Raw genomic sequence first — 18,962 nt, 5'->3', positions numbered from 1 at the left:
CAGATAGATATCTGGCTGTGCCCCTCTTATGCAGCATCACTGAGACCTGCATTTTACAGTTATTATTCAAGCCTGATGCCATTTGCCTATATTCATGTATGTGGGAGATAACCATCATTTTTATGGGGAAAATGTTCATTTTTGTTTAAAATTATGGAAAGAACAAAAACATGTAACTCTGTTCTTCATGTTTCTAAGATAGTGTTTCATTTTCTACAGAGGTTTCTGTTCACACAGGTGACAAACACTTCTGGAATCAAGTAGATTATTTTTAATGAAATAAAAAATTTCTATAGCCTATGAAGGGTTAAAAGCTACACTTCATTATATTCACTTTGATTTTTTTGCAAAGGTAATTCTCATCCCTCAGTACTTGGTGTTGTTGAATATATTTCAGACAGGAAAAAACAAATTCCTCCTGTTATAACGAATGACTTAGAGAAATAAATCCAGTCAGTTAATACTGTGTGTTAGCTAGAATGGTCAGGTATCCAGATGATTAAGTAAATTTTCATTTCTCATTTCAGTGATTGGTGGCTTTAAAAGTTACTATATAAAATATTATTTTACTTTTAACTTCCAACAAACCATAGAGAAAGACGTTGTTTTTCCTTTATTATTAATGCCAACTAAAATACACCAAAATCATTTATATTGGATGACTGAGAAAAGATGTTATACTAGTAAGGTATAAGGTTCACAAAAAAAATTTTTTTTTGTTTTTTTTTGTTGTTTTTTTTTTTTTTTGTTTTCTGTTTGTTTAATTTAAATCCAAGTTAGCTAACATATAGGGTACTAATGGTTTCAGGAATAGAATTTAGTGATTCATCACTTACATAGAACACTCAGTGCCCTCCCTAATGCCCATCCCCCATTTAGCACATCCCCCCATACCCTTCCAGCAACCCTTAATTTGTTCTCTGTATTTAAGACTCTCTTGTGGTTTGCCTCTCTGTTTTTGTCTTATTTTTCCTTCCCTTCCCCTATGTCCATCTGTTGTGTTTCTTAAATTCCACACATGAGTGAAATCATATGACATTTATCTTTTCTGACTGACTTATTTTGCCTAGCATAATACATTCTACTTCCATTCACATAGTTGCAAATGCAAGATTTTGTTCTTTTTGACTGCCGAGTAATACTCCATTGTATATATATATATGCCACGTACAAGTCATTCTGGAAAACAGTATGGAGGTTCCTCAGAAAATTAAAAATAGAACACAGAAAAATTTTTAAAACATCTATCATAACTTGGTTAACTTTATTGTTCTCCCTGGGGAATCAACAACAACAAAACTATTTAAAAATTTTTTGAACTGTGCCAAGTATACAAGTGAACTCTCCATTTCCCCATTTCTGTCTGAAAATACTATTTTTAAATCAAAATATTTGTAATATTTATAATAGAATATAATGCAATGAAGCTTCTTGAAGTTATCTCCCAAATTCAAAAGCACTTGGACATTATGTCTAGAAAAACAATCAGGTACAAAGCTGATGATTAGATCATACCAGATTAGATTAGATTTAATTTGACTTGACTTGATTTAGGAGCATAGTAGAAAAATTTTCAGGTTCACCAGAAATATGTAAACTCCAATAGGGCCAATATTTCCAGAACTACACCTTTTCCTTATGAAATAAAAATCTTCAAGTGATGAAGTTTTGGATAACTTTTTCTTATGAAATTGACCCTACTCTTTTCCCATGGTTAAGCTAAAGGAGAAAGAACAACTTTATGCAGTATATAATAACATTTCTGTTATATATGCAATATAGTATATAATAACTACTTCTCTTTCAGAATTCATGGCTTCTTACAACTGTTATGAGCAAGGTAGTACTGCTGTCATTATTTCAAAGAGGAGAAAATGGAGACAATAAGTGAAGGAACCAGATTGAGACCCAAGTACACTGGCTCCAAAGCTCATGTTCATCATGGTTGGTGTATGGAATGGTGCCCATGGGTAAACACACTGGCTTACTCGTGCCTATTAACAGACTTCAATAGTGATGTTTCTGCTGGCTCAAAAGGACCTCAGCCATTGCCAGTTTTGCAAACAGTCGTAATAGCTGGTTGTTTCCATTGTTTGCTTTCTGAGACACTGAGAAAGTTCTAATTTATCCCTAAATGTACTTCTGCTCTAGTGTGAATTTTCAGAAGGAAAATATAATGCACAATTTCACAAATTTATTTGACCACAGATGGGACATCTTTTAATTTATTGTTTTAAAGTTTATTTATTTATTTTGAGAGAGAAAGAGGTGGGGAGGGGCAGAGAGAGAATCCCAAGCAGGCTCTGCACTGACAATGCAGGGATGGAACTCACAAACCACCAGATCATGACCTGAGCTGAGATCAAGTCAGATTCTTGGGGCGCCTGGGTGGTTCAGTTGGTTAAGTGTCTGACTTCGGCTCAGGTCACGATCTCACCGTTTGTGAGTTCAAGCCCCACATCGAGCTCTGGGCTGACAGCCTGGAGCCTGCTTCGGAATCTGTGCCTCCTTCTCTCTCTGCCCCTTCTCTCTCTCTCTCTCTCTCTCTCTCTCTCTCTCTCTCTCTCTCTCTTTCTCTCTCTCTCAATAAATAAGCATTAAAAATTAAAAAAAAAAAAAAGAGTCAGATGCTTAACCATCTGAGCCACCCAAATGCCACCAGATGGTACATCTTTACTCCCAATCTTGGAAGATTGGTGGTCCATGGAACAAATGTCAAGAAATATTGAAATAAGGGTCAAGCTGTGTCACAGCCTGCTTTATACTACAAGGAGACAAAAGACTCAACGGGCAGAATTTGAAGTTCTTGTGGGGAGCTTTCTGATGGCCAGTTTCCAATCAGTCACATTGTGATTCTATTCATACAACATACACAGCTTCAATGGACTGCCAGAGAATGGTTGATTCATCTAATCGTTCATAAAATTTTTAGTGTAGAACCATTACGAACAGAACTGTTCCATCAAGGTATTTCTTTGAACAATACCAATCTAAGAAAAACATCAAGAAAAAAATAAAAATATACATGCATTCACCAGCCAGCTTTTGTTGACCTGACACCAAACATAATTGATTCTAATGTGGGTGAAGTGAGTCTTTCTCAACACCAAGGAGTTGTATGGTCTAAACTGCCTTATTTCTTTCCCTTTTTCACTTCCTCCCATCTACTCTGACTGTACCCAGAGAAAACAGTAAGTTTATGTTTTCTTCTGTCTGTCCTCACTTAAGATTGCCATCCAGGAAGGGCTCCCTAAAACCCTGAAACTAACTTTTTCCAATCCTACACTCTCAACATCTTTTTAGTCTTCATTGTTACTAACCACACTCTACAAAATTCATTTGAATTGAATAAGCTCCTATAGATTAAACAAACTTTGCATATTTATGTGATCATGGAACACTCTGCACAATGCCTACTGGCATTTCTCTAACTCGCGCTCAGCAGACACATTATGGAAATAGTGGATTAAACCAAGGAATGAAACCAGGAATCCAGCCAGGGAACAGAAGAGCCTTCCCAGAAACCAGGAATGACTCATTGCTCATCTGTTCCACCCTGGAAAAAGAATTTTATAAACCCTAACTCTCATTCAGGTAAAACTGTCAAGGAAAGGAAGTTTTGGTAGTGGGGATGCAGTGGAGTTTCTTACTAAAATCATTCGCACTATTGGCAACTGCCTACTCTAGCTCTACCCATAGATCATCCTATGTTGAAAATGATATTTAAAAAATATATCTGGGAAAGGTAGTGGGGGGGGGGGGGAAGTTATCCAGAAGCATATCCACAAAGAAAAAAATTCAATTCATTGTACTCAGAGGCAGGTTGATGTCTTGAGGTATTTTCTATGTAGTCGCCAGACTGAGAATCGACATATTTTGTAGCTCTTTCTGTAGCAACCAGTTCAACTCAGTTCACTTCCTAGAAGTACTTGTTGTATTTCTGATTTTCTTCCATATACATATATTAGGACACCTCCAACACTTGGAAACTTTTTGAAAGGCCCTCAGTCCTCAAGCTACTACACCCTAGAAATAAGAAGCTATTTCCTTACCTTACATCATGAGTGGGTAATGGAACTCTTACAGATCAGCCAGATTTTCCTTATTGCTTTCCTGGAATAAGCTGGCAACTGTGTTCCATTAATTCAGAGCATTGGGCAATTTTAATTCTCCCAAAGTACTAATCATTAAGATTTTTCATGTAAATATCTCCACAACGATTTTTATGCAAACAAATCCCCAGCAACTAATAAATGAATTAGAATTAGATTTCCTTTTCTATACTGTGGTGAGTGGCAACTTGGGAAAGGAACACAACTCATGTCTAGAATATAAAATATTCCAAGTTGCAAAAATTAAATCTTAAAAAGGAAATGTTAGAAATACAGAGAAAATGTATATAGACACCCAAATGAGTATTTGACTGACTGGAGCCCTTAATAAAAGCAAGCGATAAAACAATCCTTATAAAAGGAATGAATTTATTCTTTCTTGAATAATACTGCCTCTTTTTTTTCCCCAGATGGTGATAAATTAAAAAAAAGCAGCCAGAAAAAAAATAAATAACACTTCCAACTGATCATAGAATTAGGTCACTAAAAACCATGAATCTGAGCCACATCTCTAAAGATTTTGTATCTTACTCATTCTAGGAAAGATCCAAAAGTATCTCTACAGCTGATCATTTCATCAAGTTAGCTCTGCCTTTTGTTATTTTGAACCTGAGCTGGCCAAAGCTAACTGATTCTACTGGAACGTTAAGGGACAATTTGGGGGCCCAGATATTTTAAGATGGCCTGTCTCTGCAATTTAAGTAATTCTGTGGTGGCTTTTCACTTCTCCCAATCTCAGTGTGACTTAACCTCCCTCAATCTCACTTTTCTTGTCTTTAAAATGTAGATAATCATAGTACCCACCTCATCAAGCTGCTGAGGAAATTAGAGGAGATAACGTATGATAGTGTTTATAAGAGCGTTTAACACACGACTACTCAATACATGGTGGCTATTTTGATCTTTTCTGATGTTGGTTATAATTTAGTAGAACCCATTTGTGGAATTTGAATTGGTATAGGAACTCAGGGGACCACATCTCTTGAAAGCAAAGTACATTAAATGCTTCATGAGAAACCTGTGGATTTACACCTCATCCAATGGCAAACAACAGCCCTGCTCACTCCGGAGACACAGAGCTTCCAGGCAGCCAGGACCTGAAGCCTGCACTGCACTGAAGCCTCCAGCCACTTAGGAGCACCTCTCAGCCCAGGGCAGTCGTACAGGCCCTTGAATACAGTCAACATCTCAGCTGGAAAGTATGTGTGCTCCACACAACACACATCTGGTGGTCGATCTGCAGCTCTACGAGTTAGAGGTCTGTGACCCTGGAGACCTAGAAGCCTCTTATATAAGATACCTATTATCAGATGACAATGTCTCTTAAAAACGAAGGGGAAAGCCAATACAATAGTGCAAAGTGTAAGAGTGTAGGAAACGCAGCAATTTCACGAAGGAGTTTGTGAGGTCATCTGGCAAAATTTGAAGGTGCTCCTGTAGTGGAAATTTTGAGGATGCACCTTTACAAATTACCCTAACATACATGTCTGCAGTTACTGCCATTTACCTTAGCCTCATGTGATAATGGCTAGCCCCAAGACAGCAGAACTCTGTCTTGATGAATTCAAAAGATATCTGTGTTTACTGAAAAAAAAAAAATATGGACAACTAACGCCTTGCTTGAGCACTGGGTCACTTAATGACTAATAATCAGAAATATGAAATTCTATGAAATCGTTAGTGTGCAAATGAATACACGATCATTGTTAAAGGCAGGAGACTTTCTCTATTAGACATTGGTGAATGTTCAGAGTTCACACGAAACTTCTGAGGAAGGTGACAACCATTTTGGTAAAGACTTTCTATTTTTATGACAAAATTTTAACTCTGAAAGCTCAAAATTCATGATTTTAGTTATTTAAAAAATCTTCAAATGCACATGCAAACATGCCTGTACAAACACATATATACTTGAATCAAACAGAGAACACTTACTGTCACTTCATTCATACTCAGAAGCATGGGACTAGGTGGCAGGGTGCCAAGACGATACTTGAAACCTTCTTCTAAAGTCATTCCCCAGAATTGGCTGTAGTTCTGGGCTGTCCATCTGCATTCCAAATGAAAGAGAAAAATCGGTACAGGTAATGTAATATCACTTTTATAAATACATGTTTGCTTATATTTCTGAAATTACGTAACATCAGAACTAGTACTGTAAGCTAGATATCCTTTATATAAAGAATGCATTATTGCTTTCTCTTATAGTAAAACATATGAGGCATTTCTTAAATTATGTCTATTTCAACAGATTTTCATGACTTAGATGAGGAAACTAAGGCTATATCAATATACACTAAATTTAAGAATATGAATCTTACATATTATATGGGATTAAGTGGCAAAAAGACCAATAATACAGTTTCATTTAAATGTCATAAAATGAATTTTAGGAAGAAACCTGAAGGGTGCCTACGTGGCTCAGTCGGTAAGGTGTCTAAATCTTGATTTCAGCTCAGGTCATGATTTCGCTGTTCATGGGATCAGATCAAGATCTGTGCTGGTACCATGAAGCCTGCTTAGGATTCTCTCTTCCTCTCTCTCTGGTCTCCACCCCCTCTCTCTCAAAATAAATAAATAAACATTAAAATAAACAAGAAGCTTGGATGTACAGAAATGTACTTATAGATTAAACAAGGTAATTGTTTTATACATAATTTATATTTAAAAATAATTGACCATGTAAAAGGAAGTATCCATGAAAATTGAGGATAAAATAGTTATGCTTAAAAACATACTTCAGTGCTTATTAATTTTATTAAATATTTTATTTAAATACAGAAATATTCTATCCTATATTAAAGAATTAATTTGTATAAGTGCTCAATAATTTTCGTTATTATTAACGATGATATAAATTCAAATGATATGAAATTAAATAGCAAAAAGTACTTATTTTTTTAGAGACAATGTTTGTGCCCTTTTATAGGAAAAGAAGCTTTGTTTTCAAAATCTAACATTGAAATTTAAATTCAACAAAAAAATTTATTTTTAAGGGTCATTTTATTTTATTTTATTTCTTATTTTATTTTTTGAGAGAGCAAGAGACAGCATGAGCAAGGGAAGGACAGAGAAAGAGAGGGAGGCACAGAATCCAAAGCAGGCTCTAGGCTCTGAGCTGTCGGCACAGAGCCCAACGCGGGGCCACCTGAGCTAAAGCTGGCTGCTTGACCACTGAGCCATCCAGGCAGCTCAGGCACTCCTCAACAAAAACTTTCTTTAGAGATGAAAGGAGATGAGAAAGATGATAGTAATTTAATCATTGCTTTTTTAATTATTTACAACTTGAGGACAATATTTTCAGTACTTAAATCAAACTAAATTCAATCCTATTGTGCTAATTACCAAAATTGCTTATAATGTGATACTATCATGCATGATGGAAAATACAACTCGATGTTCAGTAATATGTCTACCAAGTTAATGCTTTTTTTTTTAATCAGTTAATAAAACCGTAAGCAACTGTGAGCCACAAGCTTATTTATTTTTTATTTTTATACTTTTTATTTAGATTCTAGTTCGTTAACATATAATATAATATTGGTTTCAGGAGTAGGATTTAGTGATTCATTACTTGCATTTAACACCCAGTACTCATCACAGCAAGTGCCCTCCTTAATACCCATTGCCCATTTAGTCCATCCCCCACCCATCTCCCTCCATCAACCCTCTGTTCTCTATCATTAAAAGTCTTTTATGGTTTGTTTCCCTCTCTCTTTTTTTCCTCCCTTCCCATATGTTCATGCTTTGCCTCTTAAATTCCACATATGAGTGAAATCATATGATATTGTCTTTCTCTGACTTATTTTTGCCTGGCGTAATACCCTCTAGTTCCACCCACGTTGTTGCAAATGGCAAGATGTCATTCCTTTTGATGTCTGAGTGGTATTCCATTGTACATATGTGTCACATTTTTTTTTGCCCATTCATTAGTTGATGGACACTTGGTAAGCCACAATTTTAGAGTGCAATCTCCATCACCAAAGGAAATCTTTGACTATGTTAGATACTGTCCCACATTTAAGAGACCATTAGGACCAGCCATAGACAAAACCATGACATCAGTAAAGTATGTTTTTGGTGCCCTACAACTGGTAGTTTTCAAATATTCAGATACATTTGTGGTCATTTAATTAATTACTCAATTTCATGAGCAGGGATTGTTATTTAAAAAAATAAATAGACAGGAGAAATAATAGGAAATATTAGTTTATTGCACATAGTGAGGGTAAGTACTATTTTTATATATGTAAGTGTGTTGTATAGCATTTGTTTGTACAGGTATGCATGTGCACATGTGTGCATATTAAATCACAAAGTTAAATGTACTTTTACTGTGAATTATGCTCAAAACAGTGTGAAAAGACTACTATTCTATCCCATCCTCTTTGATCTAGACTCATAACTTTTCCTTCAATCCGATTTAGCATTTACTGAACATTCTTAGTTTATCTTATTCTCTCTTAGAGCTTAGTGATAAGTAAATTTCTCTCCAGGAGCTCAGACCCTAAAAAGACTGCAACGATAGAAATGACTTCAGTATGTGTCATTTATTAGCAGTATGTCAAGGTATGATCAGAGTAGAGGATTCAAATACAACTCTGCCTGAAGGAATTGGCTTTTTTTTTTTTTTTTTTTCCAGAAAGTGACTTTCGTGCTCGGTCTGGAAGGATGAGAATGAGTTTGATGAGCAGGTTTCAAAGAGGACATTTATTCTTAAAAAAAAAAAAAGGCAAAGTATACAGGTTTGAAACTGGGTAGCACATTTAGCAAAGAGCAGATATGTTTAATGTTAAACCTATAGAAGGGCCTAGAGAGACAGAAAGGGGAAAGATTGTAAAAAATAAGGTAGTAAAGCAGTATTTGGGCCAGAATGTTACTTTTATCAAGGAGTATAATGATATTCTACGAGCAATGGAGTATCATTGAGGATTTTTTTAAAAAGTGAATAGCAGAATCAAAGCTTTGACTTAGAGGGATAACCATGAAAGTATAAAGGATTGGTTTCAGTTTGATGACACTGAAACAGAAAAATCAGGTCATCTCAAATGAGGCCTGATAAAAATTGCACTTAAGGGGTTCCTGGGTGGCTCAGTTGGTGAAGCATCCAACTCTTGATTTTGGCTCAGGTCATGATCTCATGGTTCATGGGTTTGAGCCTCACTGGGCTCTGTGCTGATAGCAAGGAGCCTACATGGGATTCTCTCTCTCTCTCCTCTCTCTCTCTCTCTCTCTCTCCCTCTCTCTCTCACTCTCTCTCTCCTGCCTCTCCTCCACTCACACTCTCTCTCTGCTCTCTCAAAATTAACATACTTAAAAATTTTTTTAACTATGTAAAAAATATAAATGCACTAGAATATAGCAGAGGGGTAGAGAACATAAATATCTTAAAGAAACCATGAATGCAGATATTATGAGAGACTAGTGACTGCCAGTGAAGAGGAAAGAAGAATCAAACTAATTTCTGATTTTCTGGCTTGGATGACAAGGCAGAGGGGAATCCAGTCACCAAGGACAGGTGGAAGAGGTAAATCCTTTTGGTTTGGGGTATGTTGATTTGAGAAACTATTGAAAAATCAAAGGCAACTTATCCAAAAAACTAAATTTTCAATTCATAAAAAAAAAAAAAACAAGTTTAGAGATGTGGTAGATCATAAAGGGTCACAAATAATTTGTGATTTTTTGTACCAAGAAGTGGATCTATTTCCCCAACATTTGAATGTGGGCAGGCATAGGGACTTGCTATGCCCAACAGAAGGCAAGAGAGTTGATTCTGTACAACTTGCAAACTTAGGCCTGAAAGGCAGTCAGCTTCCCCTCGTGCCCTGTTTGAACCCTGGCATTATGTGGAGAGGCCACGGCTAGCCTGCTGGAGACACACAGGCCCAGCGACAGCCAGCACCAACCAGGCAGGGGAATGAGGCCATCTTCCACAGCTGGGCCCCAGTGGAGGCTCCAGATGCCTGTAGACATACGAGTAACTGCAGCAGAGATCAGGAGAAGAGCCTCAGCTAAGTCCACCCCAAGTTCCTGAAGGGAACAAGTGAAAAACTCATGGCTTTAAGCTGTTAAATTCTGGAGTGGTTTGCTGTACTACATCAGATAATTGAAAGTTATCTATCTCCCTTTGTTCCACTAACTTGCTGATTATTATACCTGTACTAATTTGGCACTCGCATACTGCCCTATCTTTAGAAATCCTTTCACAAACTGATGACATGTTGACTCCTCAGCTAGACTGTAAATTCTTGTAAGACAGAAATTATTTATTTGTATCATCAGCAGTGCCCCCAAGAGAACACATTTTGCTAATATTAATTGATTGCATTGAAAAAAACACAGGGAATAAGTATGCACTCAAGTAGCTTATGCAGAATGAATAAAGACTTGGATCTAAAACACCACCAAGATGAGAAAAATAAGTGTTTTAAGGCAAAGAGAGTAATATTTGCATGTAGGCTATTTTGAAAACCACTTAGTAAGTGTTGAATAATAGGAATCTCATTTCACACATGAAAACAATTTGAACATCAGGAACAGAAAAAATTTGAGTGCCAGAACTTTTATTTGATTTTTTTTAAATATTTATATATTTTTGAGAGAGAGGGACAGCATGAGTGGGGGAGGAGTAGAGAACAGGAGGGAGACAGAGAATCCAAAGCAGGCTCCAGGCTCAGAGCTGTGAGCACAGAGCCCGACGCAGGGCTTGAACTCTCGAGCCGAGAGATCATGACCTGAGCTGAAGTCTGACACTTAACAGACTGAGCCACCCAAGTGCCAGAGAAGCTTTTAAATTCAAGGACTCCCCCTGCCGTTTTTTCTCCTCTGGTAGTAATTTTAGTTTCACTCCTTTTCTTCATAGCTTGTCTCTTTTATCAAGTTTTTTTCTTTGGGCAATGGATGTGTCCTTTCACTCCAATTATACTTCACTTTTTGTCCTTTTAAGGTCATCTGTGTTTGCTACAAAAGGGAAGCCCATGCCTCCTAACTAGTCCTCGAGTTATCTCACAGTGAACAAATGATAGACAGAAAAAGAATTCTCTTCCTACCAGCTTCTGTATCTTATGTGTATTTTCCACGTTGCCTTTGACTGTGGTTCCCGGTGAGTTCTGTGATGGTGGAAAGGCAGGCTGCTGCTGATGTCTTCTTGGAAATATGTGCTCAATAGGCCAAGCATTTGAATTATTTTAAGAAGCTGATTCAGATCATTTCTTATGATGACACACACTCTTATGTTGTTTTAGTGATTTAAGTATCACTTAGCCACAGAAAATTATATTTTCCCTAGAAATACTTAAAATGTCATATTATCACCTAAAATATTAGTTAAACACGTGTACACACACACACACACACACACGCACACACACACACAGGAATTGAGCATGGTTGAAGAGTAACAATGTCAAAAAAACTGTAACTTTCTGAATCTCATGTCTTCCAAGAAGATATATGGGGTACGTTGAAATTCAGTGTCATCACTGTGTTGGGAAATATCTGTCCTGTCGTCTCATTCGGGGAAACTGATACTTCTAAGTTTTAAAATTGTATTTCAGGATTTAATCATTTTTATAGTTCCTTGATAATAGATCTTCTTATGTGAAATCCTTTCCAGAATGTGGAAAATGTTACTAAGGGAATATAGAGATTTGATCAATGGCAATGGAGAAATCCTGAGGTGGATACCACCCAGCTATCTCTCTTCCTTTCAGCTGAGTAAAGAAAACCAGTGTTAACACTGACATCATAATTCCCTCTATGGAAACAGAGAAGCACCTAATTTATTAATCTTTCAGAGAGCATCAAACCATTATTTCCTATGTTTAAGCATCAGTGAGCCTTATGTTTACTCTATTAGCAAAGTAAAATGGCTCAACTTGTCTTGTGATTCAACCATAAGTGAAATTGGCTACAGAGGTCATGTCAGTGAAATTGTCTAGATGACTGGTTATTTGGGGAATCATCAAGATTGAATATTGACCTCTTACTTTCTGATTCTCCCAGGCTGACTGGCTGGGTCAGGACAGCACCAGAGGGAGAGATATGGTTTATAAGAATAATCAATGTTTTGCCTTCTTCCTAATTTTACCCAAATACTTATCCAAACCAAAGCTTCCTCTACTCCTCTCATTCACACCACTGACACTGCTCCTTCCTAGACAATTTATGACCCTGTTCTATATTTCTTTGTGCGTTTTAATTTTTAACTATTTAAGATCTAACTACTTGCATTCCACTCTTACATGTCTTTCTATTTCTCTTCCCATTTTTCCCACTCTTTCTTTTGAAATAGTGACCATTTTTAGAAGTAAATGATAAGAAATACATTGTTTGAAACCTGAGAAGTAACTGAGACTGCCAAAGTCTAGAAAGCAAGATTTTTCTCACCCATAGTCTCCTTTTGACACGTTCAATTAGTTCTGGTTGAACAAGGCATACAAGCTGGGAACATTTCCATTGCTGTCCTGAGCATGTGCTGCAAAGATACAAAAATCACAAAAGTGGCCTACCCTTTATGGAGTACATTTATAAAATGAGTAACCAGAATTGTACATTGTTAAGGCATAAAACATATTCTTGATTAATGATAGCCACATGCCTATTTTATTCTTGACAAAAATAAAATAATAATACATGCATTAGCTACCACTCAATATACTCTTAACTTCTGCCCTAGGCAATTAATAAATGAAATGACCACACAGTCAATGAATTTTGAAAACATAAGATAATTTAGACAGTAAATTCAGTGTATTTGTATTCGGAAACTTTCTGTGGAATAATCATTTCAAGGCAGCCTGTTTTTATATGTTGTTACTGTGATCAAAGAAACACGATTGGCCTCTAGCATATCTTGCCTGTAGAATGCTTATAATTAAGAGGTAAATTTAATGCAGGCCTGCTGTATAATAAAGGCCACTGTCATGAACAACAAACTATGGCATTCAGAGGCATATCTGTGGTTAGATTTTTCAACATTCGTTAAAATGAAACATGCTTATATAAAGCTACAGATATGTGATATCCTAGGACATATGATTCTATCTGTATTTAAATATCAGTTTTATTTCACAATACTCCTTTTATTTGAAGAAAACATACACCGACAGTAGAATTCAGTTGTGTGCCACTTAAATTCATTACCAGGAATTGCAGTTTTCCTTAATTACTGATCCTTCTTCATAAGGTTGGCCATCTCTGAGGCAACCTGTTAACATAGCATGTAAACAAATGAAAATTCTAAATTGAATAATAAAGTGCATTAGCACAACAAGTAACCTAAAATTCGGTTTAGTTTCTCAAATATGCAAAAATACTTGGTGCCAACCTGATGAAAATTCACATCTGGTTTGTGTCAAGGTTTACATATAGAATTTTTCTAAGCTTGCTTCCATGACCTTTTATCTTTAAAACTGCACAATATGTTTCAACAAAGGGTTTATAAAGCATGAAAACTAGATTAAAAAACAGAATTAATTACTAACCACACTGAAAAAATAATGTGTTTAAATAGGTGAGCAATAAAACAGCACTTGAATAAATTTAAGGCATTTCTCATTTAAAATTCTAAACAAGTCTCAAGTGAATATGACTAATCATGTATGACAAGGTTAAGGAGCTCAGAGTTTTAGACCAAAATGTGAAATTGTTTCATTGAATTCACCCTTTAAAGATAAATTCTATTTTTTTGTTTAGGATTTGGATCAGGAAAAAAGTTCATGACCCAGTAAGATTGTAGCCATTTGCGTTCCAAATCCACACGTTTCTCAGTTAACTAAAACTAGTTGTTAACTAGTTTACCAGATTATACAAACTACTCAAAAGAGATCAATGGTGTATTATCATTATGAAAAGCATCAATAAGATAAGGTGAAATTAGTACCTGGGTTAACAAAGTAACCAGTGGCCTGTGAGGAAATAGGGAATTCATGCCAGAGTAGAACCTTAGAAGCAAGAGAAAAAGTATTTCATAAGCAGGGGTGGTCATATGTGAAGTACCACTGAGAGATCAAGAAAAGGAGAACAGGCACATGAATGTTGCATTTGACGATGTGAAAGTCTTTGACCCTGCCAAGAGGGATTTTGGTGAAGTAGCAAGGAATGGCATCCTGTGGGAATGGATTGAAAAGGGACTTGGAAGTCAGGAAGCAGATGTTTCTTTTAGCTATTTTACCATCAAAGAAAAAAGAAAAAAAAGGAAATGAGACAGATGCTAGTTAAGAACATGGAGCCAAGGGGGGCTTTTTCAAAGTTGGGAACTAGAAAAACATATTTTAAATTGATCGTTGATCCAAGAAAGAAGGAGGCAAAAAATGATGCTTTAGGAGAGAAAGAGAGAAAGAGAGGGAGAGAGACGATTTTACTAGTGAAGATCTTGAAAAGATAAGACAGGACAGGATTCAGAGCTCAAGAGGAGGAATCGACTCAGTAACCCAGAGAGAGGGAGGTTGAAATTTAGGATGATGGAGATGAGAGAATTACCAGTGGCTTTATTTTCTCAATGACACGTGTATGAAGCACCTCAGAGTGAGTTAATCAAATTGGTTACCCACAGAGCATCTCGACAAAAGAAAAAAAAAGCCAATGACTGTTGAAATTAATAGAGTTTTGCAACTGAAGAGTCATTAATCCAATATAAGGCAAATCAGACATTTGGAGAGTGAAATAGTTGGCCCACTGATTAAAAAAAAAGAGGATATGATGTCTGTAATTTATTTTAATATTCATCATAATGCATTATAATATCTGCACTGGTCTAAACCTCATTTTAGGGAAGGCAGTTACTTGGTCCAATCAGGAATCCACATCCCAGGCATGGACACTAGCATTCACTCTGAAAGTCCAGACTCCAGGGCAGCTGCTACAAGTGCTTCCATTATCCATTTTTGGATGCACACTAGAGTATCAGTATAACGAACATCAGAAATGGGCTTTCATTGGTAAAATTACTGGCTTTGAATCAACATGATGGATATAAGTAATCAGCTGTTGTTGATTAAATTAATAGTATTGAATTTATGCAGATTAACTAAAATATTTAAAAATCATACCCCACTCTTATACCCAACAGTGTATATGTTTCTCTCAAGGTCAAAAGCCTTTACTCATAGACCTGGTGCCACCCTATTGATCTTTAAAAAGTTCTACACTTCCAGCCACTGGGTAGGAGGCATTCTCATTCCTTGACACCACTGTAAAGGTAACAGAATCCTACTGCTATTATTATACTGCTTATATATTTATGATATACTGCTGTTATTATCACATGTTCCTCCAATAAGTTATTCAAGCGAGGAAGATGTGGGAACCTCTTAAGGACAGGGTCTTGAGACTTCATGAAGCTTACACAGGTTGTATGAATTGGTCTATGTCTGCTTACCAATACAGATTTTGTAACTACCAGTGTATGGCAGAATTTGGACTGTGACTTCTCTTCATTATAATGTGGTTAAGGAGCAAACAGCCCTTATCCAATTCAGATGTGTCAGTGGCTTACACACATTTTTTTTTACCAATATGAACATAAAAGTTAATCAAATTAACTTAGGTCTGTTTACAACAGATGGTATACTAGACTCTTTCTCTAAGATATGCTACACCAGAAGATTCATCTGAAAAATCCATTTTGGTTCTTTTTCAATCTCTTACCACTTTTTTTTCTGTATTTGACATTGAAACCCTGTAATTACTAGGAGTTACTATCAGAGAAGGGGGAAAAGAAAACACACACACACACAGAAGAGAGATATTTACCAGTATGCCCTAATCCAGTTTATACAAAAAGGACATACTTATTTTTATAACTCTTAAGATATTGTACATAGTTTTTAAGTCACTGGTTGAAAAAGAGCTCCTGGGACAGTTGCAGTATAAAAAACTAGATATAACACCATGTAATTAGATAACTGAAAAATAGTATTTAGTATATCAGTGAATGAACAACTTAGCATCTCAGAGGAAAGTCACATTATACATGCACAAATTGGTATAAATAATATACCATTGTGTTTTATTTTAATTTTATACGATTTTTAATATTGTGTAGTGCTATTTTCTTTCAACCAGCTACTTTCACAAGATAAAACAAAAGAAAACAAATTACCTTCATAGAAGTAATTATAGTCTAATGTGAACTTTTTACTACTAAATAAAAATGATTAATTGCTTCCCTTTATAATGAATGGAATAAAAACTATACCTGGAATATAAATTCTACCTAAATCATAACGCTAAATTAAAGCTGTAGCAGAATTCTAGCTCTCCAGCAAAAATGGACATTGATGGAGCAGTCATCATCTCTATCCTCACAACAAAGCTCCTTTCCTAAATGAGCTATATGTTTCATATAAGCTAAAATACACTGTAGCGCATCAAAAGCACTACAGCTTATACGTAATATTGAGACTCAACACCCATGAGGCCACCCCTATTCCCACTTAACACCTTTCAATGAGTCCTCACAACAGAATAAAATCTCAAATCTTTAGTGTAGCCTATACATCTTGGCATTATCTGTCCTCTACTTGCCTCTCAAACCTCATCTCATGTCACCTCCAAACCTCCGCTAACCATTACTCTCCAGAAATGGTGGCCTCATTCCAGTTCCCGGACCAAGCCAAGCTCCTTGCTCTCTGATCCACAACACCTTTCTGTCAGTATTCCTTGAAATCAGCTCACTTCTCCTCACTCCTGGAGTCTCTGTTAAATGTCTTCCCTCACTGACACTCTCCTCAGGCTGATGTTGTATTTTACATATTAATGTTGCATTCTCATATACTTCACAGAACCCTAAATATTTCCTTCAGAGAATTTATCACAATTTACAATGGTATAGTGAATCTTACCCTCTCCATGGCAACTTGACTATCATTTAAAGAGAGTAAGATCTTGCCTTTTTCTCCCCCATTGTGGTCCCTACACTAAGTACGATGCCTGGCATAGTGAAGATATTCTAGAATAATTTTTTTATGAATGACTAGAGTCCCCATTCTTGGTAAAGGATCTACCACTTTTTTAGGCTAAAATAAATACTTGATGTTTTCTGAGCTGTATATTGGTAGCGGCAAAGGTCTCGGATAAATGATAGTTCTGTGGAAATTTTAACCTATCACATACATGTTTTACCAGCAAACTCACATCACTGAGAATGCAGGCAATAGCATCCGAAATTTGAAATAAGGACGCCAAATCCTAGTTGATCCTAAATTGTCTTCAACTGTAATTTCTAGTCACCATAACTCTGCATTTCTGCTGAGGAGCTTTGATGTGATGGGCAACAACAACAACAAAATAAGGCTTTATTTAAGTATAAAAGTGTGTTGCTTTGTGTTTGTTGCAAATCTTGGATATTGATTGCTCAGCATCTATAACCATTTTCCTATAATTAGACCAATATAGTACCTACCATCATCCCTTTATGAATTATTTGTAGTTATGCACTCAATCTTCGACTTTTACACTTATTCTATATGAAGTTCTCCTTTGTTTCAATGGTGTAAAAATTCCCACATTAGCAAAACAAAACAAAATAGAAATACACATGAAAGTCTATTTGGTATTACTTAGGCAGGTAGCTGACTTGACTTTGTTTTTGCACTGGTTTTACTGGCATTGCTATACCACAGGTTCTAATGCTAAGAGGTCCATTGGTTTTGTGACATAATCAAAATGTTACACAAATCTGCCAATGACCAGACCTTTGACCATGAGATCCCCTAAAAGGTTACACACAAAAACGCTTCAGAGCTTGAGTCCTTTTGTCAAAACATTTTAGAAAGACAGACAGACAGACATACAGACAGAAAGAGTTTTAAGTAACCTTTATATACACTGAGTCAGTATTCACAACATGATTCAGACCAGCATTCATGGCCCTCACACCAGAACTTTCTTGAAGGTGCTAGTACATGTGGTATCTTGCATCTAAACCAAAGCACTTTAACATTTGAAAGGAAATTTATTTAATCATAATATTCATTTTTCACTTCATCTTAAAAAAGGGAGGAAGACAGGAAAGAAGAAGAGGTAAAGAGAGTTGGACAGATCTTGTAATGAACTAGGAGACTGCTTAAACACATTCCCAAGCCTACCTTCCGGATACCAAGGTTTTGTGTGAGGAGGCCATTCTTTCTCTTCATGGCAAAATGACTTGTAATCAGGACAGCAATCAGAATTTTCCCTTTCACAGAATTTATCACAGTAACACAGTGCATTTGCCTCATGGAACTGAGTGGCACAGTCATCATCTCTATCCTCACAACAACGAAAATTTCTACAGTATTGTCCTTTGAAAGTGGATCTTTTGAATCGAGGACTTTCCAAAATGGTGTGATTCCTAGTGAAATCAGTTCCTTCTCTTTGAGATAATACTGTTTCTCCATCCAAATTTCTGTGGTAAGATAGGAAAAGATTAAGATCTTATATCCGGTCCACATTCTCTAGAGGTCAGGTAGGGCTCCCAATTTGTATTATATCCAATACTCTTGGCTTTGGGGCCCTTCTCCGAGTCCTGTTTTCTATGATGGGGGATTCTCCTGGAGCACTGAATTCTAATATCAAGACAACTCAGCCTGAATCCTGAAATGGATCCTTTACTTGAACTGAGTATACTTCTTGTAGTTAAACATTAAACAAGAATTTCAATATTTGCCCAAGATAATGTAAGTGTTAAAAATAGATCCTTGTCATGTCTTCAGTTAAAAATGTGTAATATTTTATATGACACAAAAAATATCCATCACCATAAAAATAAATACATAAAATCTTATCATAGATGAAATACATCAAATATTGCTTGCCTTCAAAAAAATCTAGATTCTTAAATCAGAAACCTCTCTGGAATACACATGG

General features: G+C 36.1%; 1 protein-coding gene across 1 annotated transcript in view; it reads right to left on the bottom strand.

Moving 5' to 3' along the window:
- The window catches only part of TINAG (tubulointerstitial nephritis antigen), an 85,544-nt gene extending 66,926 nt beyond the window's left edge, over positions 1–18,618 (bottom strand). The window contains 6 exon segments of the mRNA XM_030315731.2: positions 6,048–6,162; positions 12,501–12,521; positions 12,523–12,588; positions 13,257–13,320; positions 18,203–18,478; positions 18,481–18,618. Of these exon segments, the coding sequence (XP_030171591.1) occupies positions 6,048–6,162; positions 12,501–12,521; positions 12,523–12,588; positions 13,257–13,320; positions 18,203–18,478; positions 18,481–18,547 (609 nt within the window). The 5' untranslated portion in view covers positions 18,548–18,618.
- Between the last annotated feature and the right edge of the window lie 344 nt (positions 18,619–18,962).

This window comes from Lynx canadensis, chromosome B2, assembly GCF_007474595.2.
Source record: "Lynx canadensis isolate LIC74 chromosome B2, mLynCan4.pri.v2, whole genome shotgun sequence".
Taxonomy (NCBI): domain Eukaryota; kingdom Metazoa; phylum Chordata; class Mammalia; order Carnivora; family Felidae; genus Lynx; species Lynx canadensis.
Note: the sequence above shows the minus strand (reverse complement) of the source record. Positions and strands in the feature narration are given on the sequence as shown.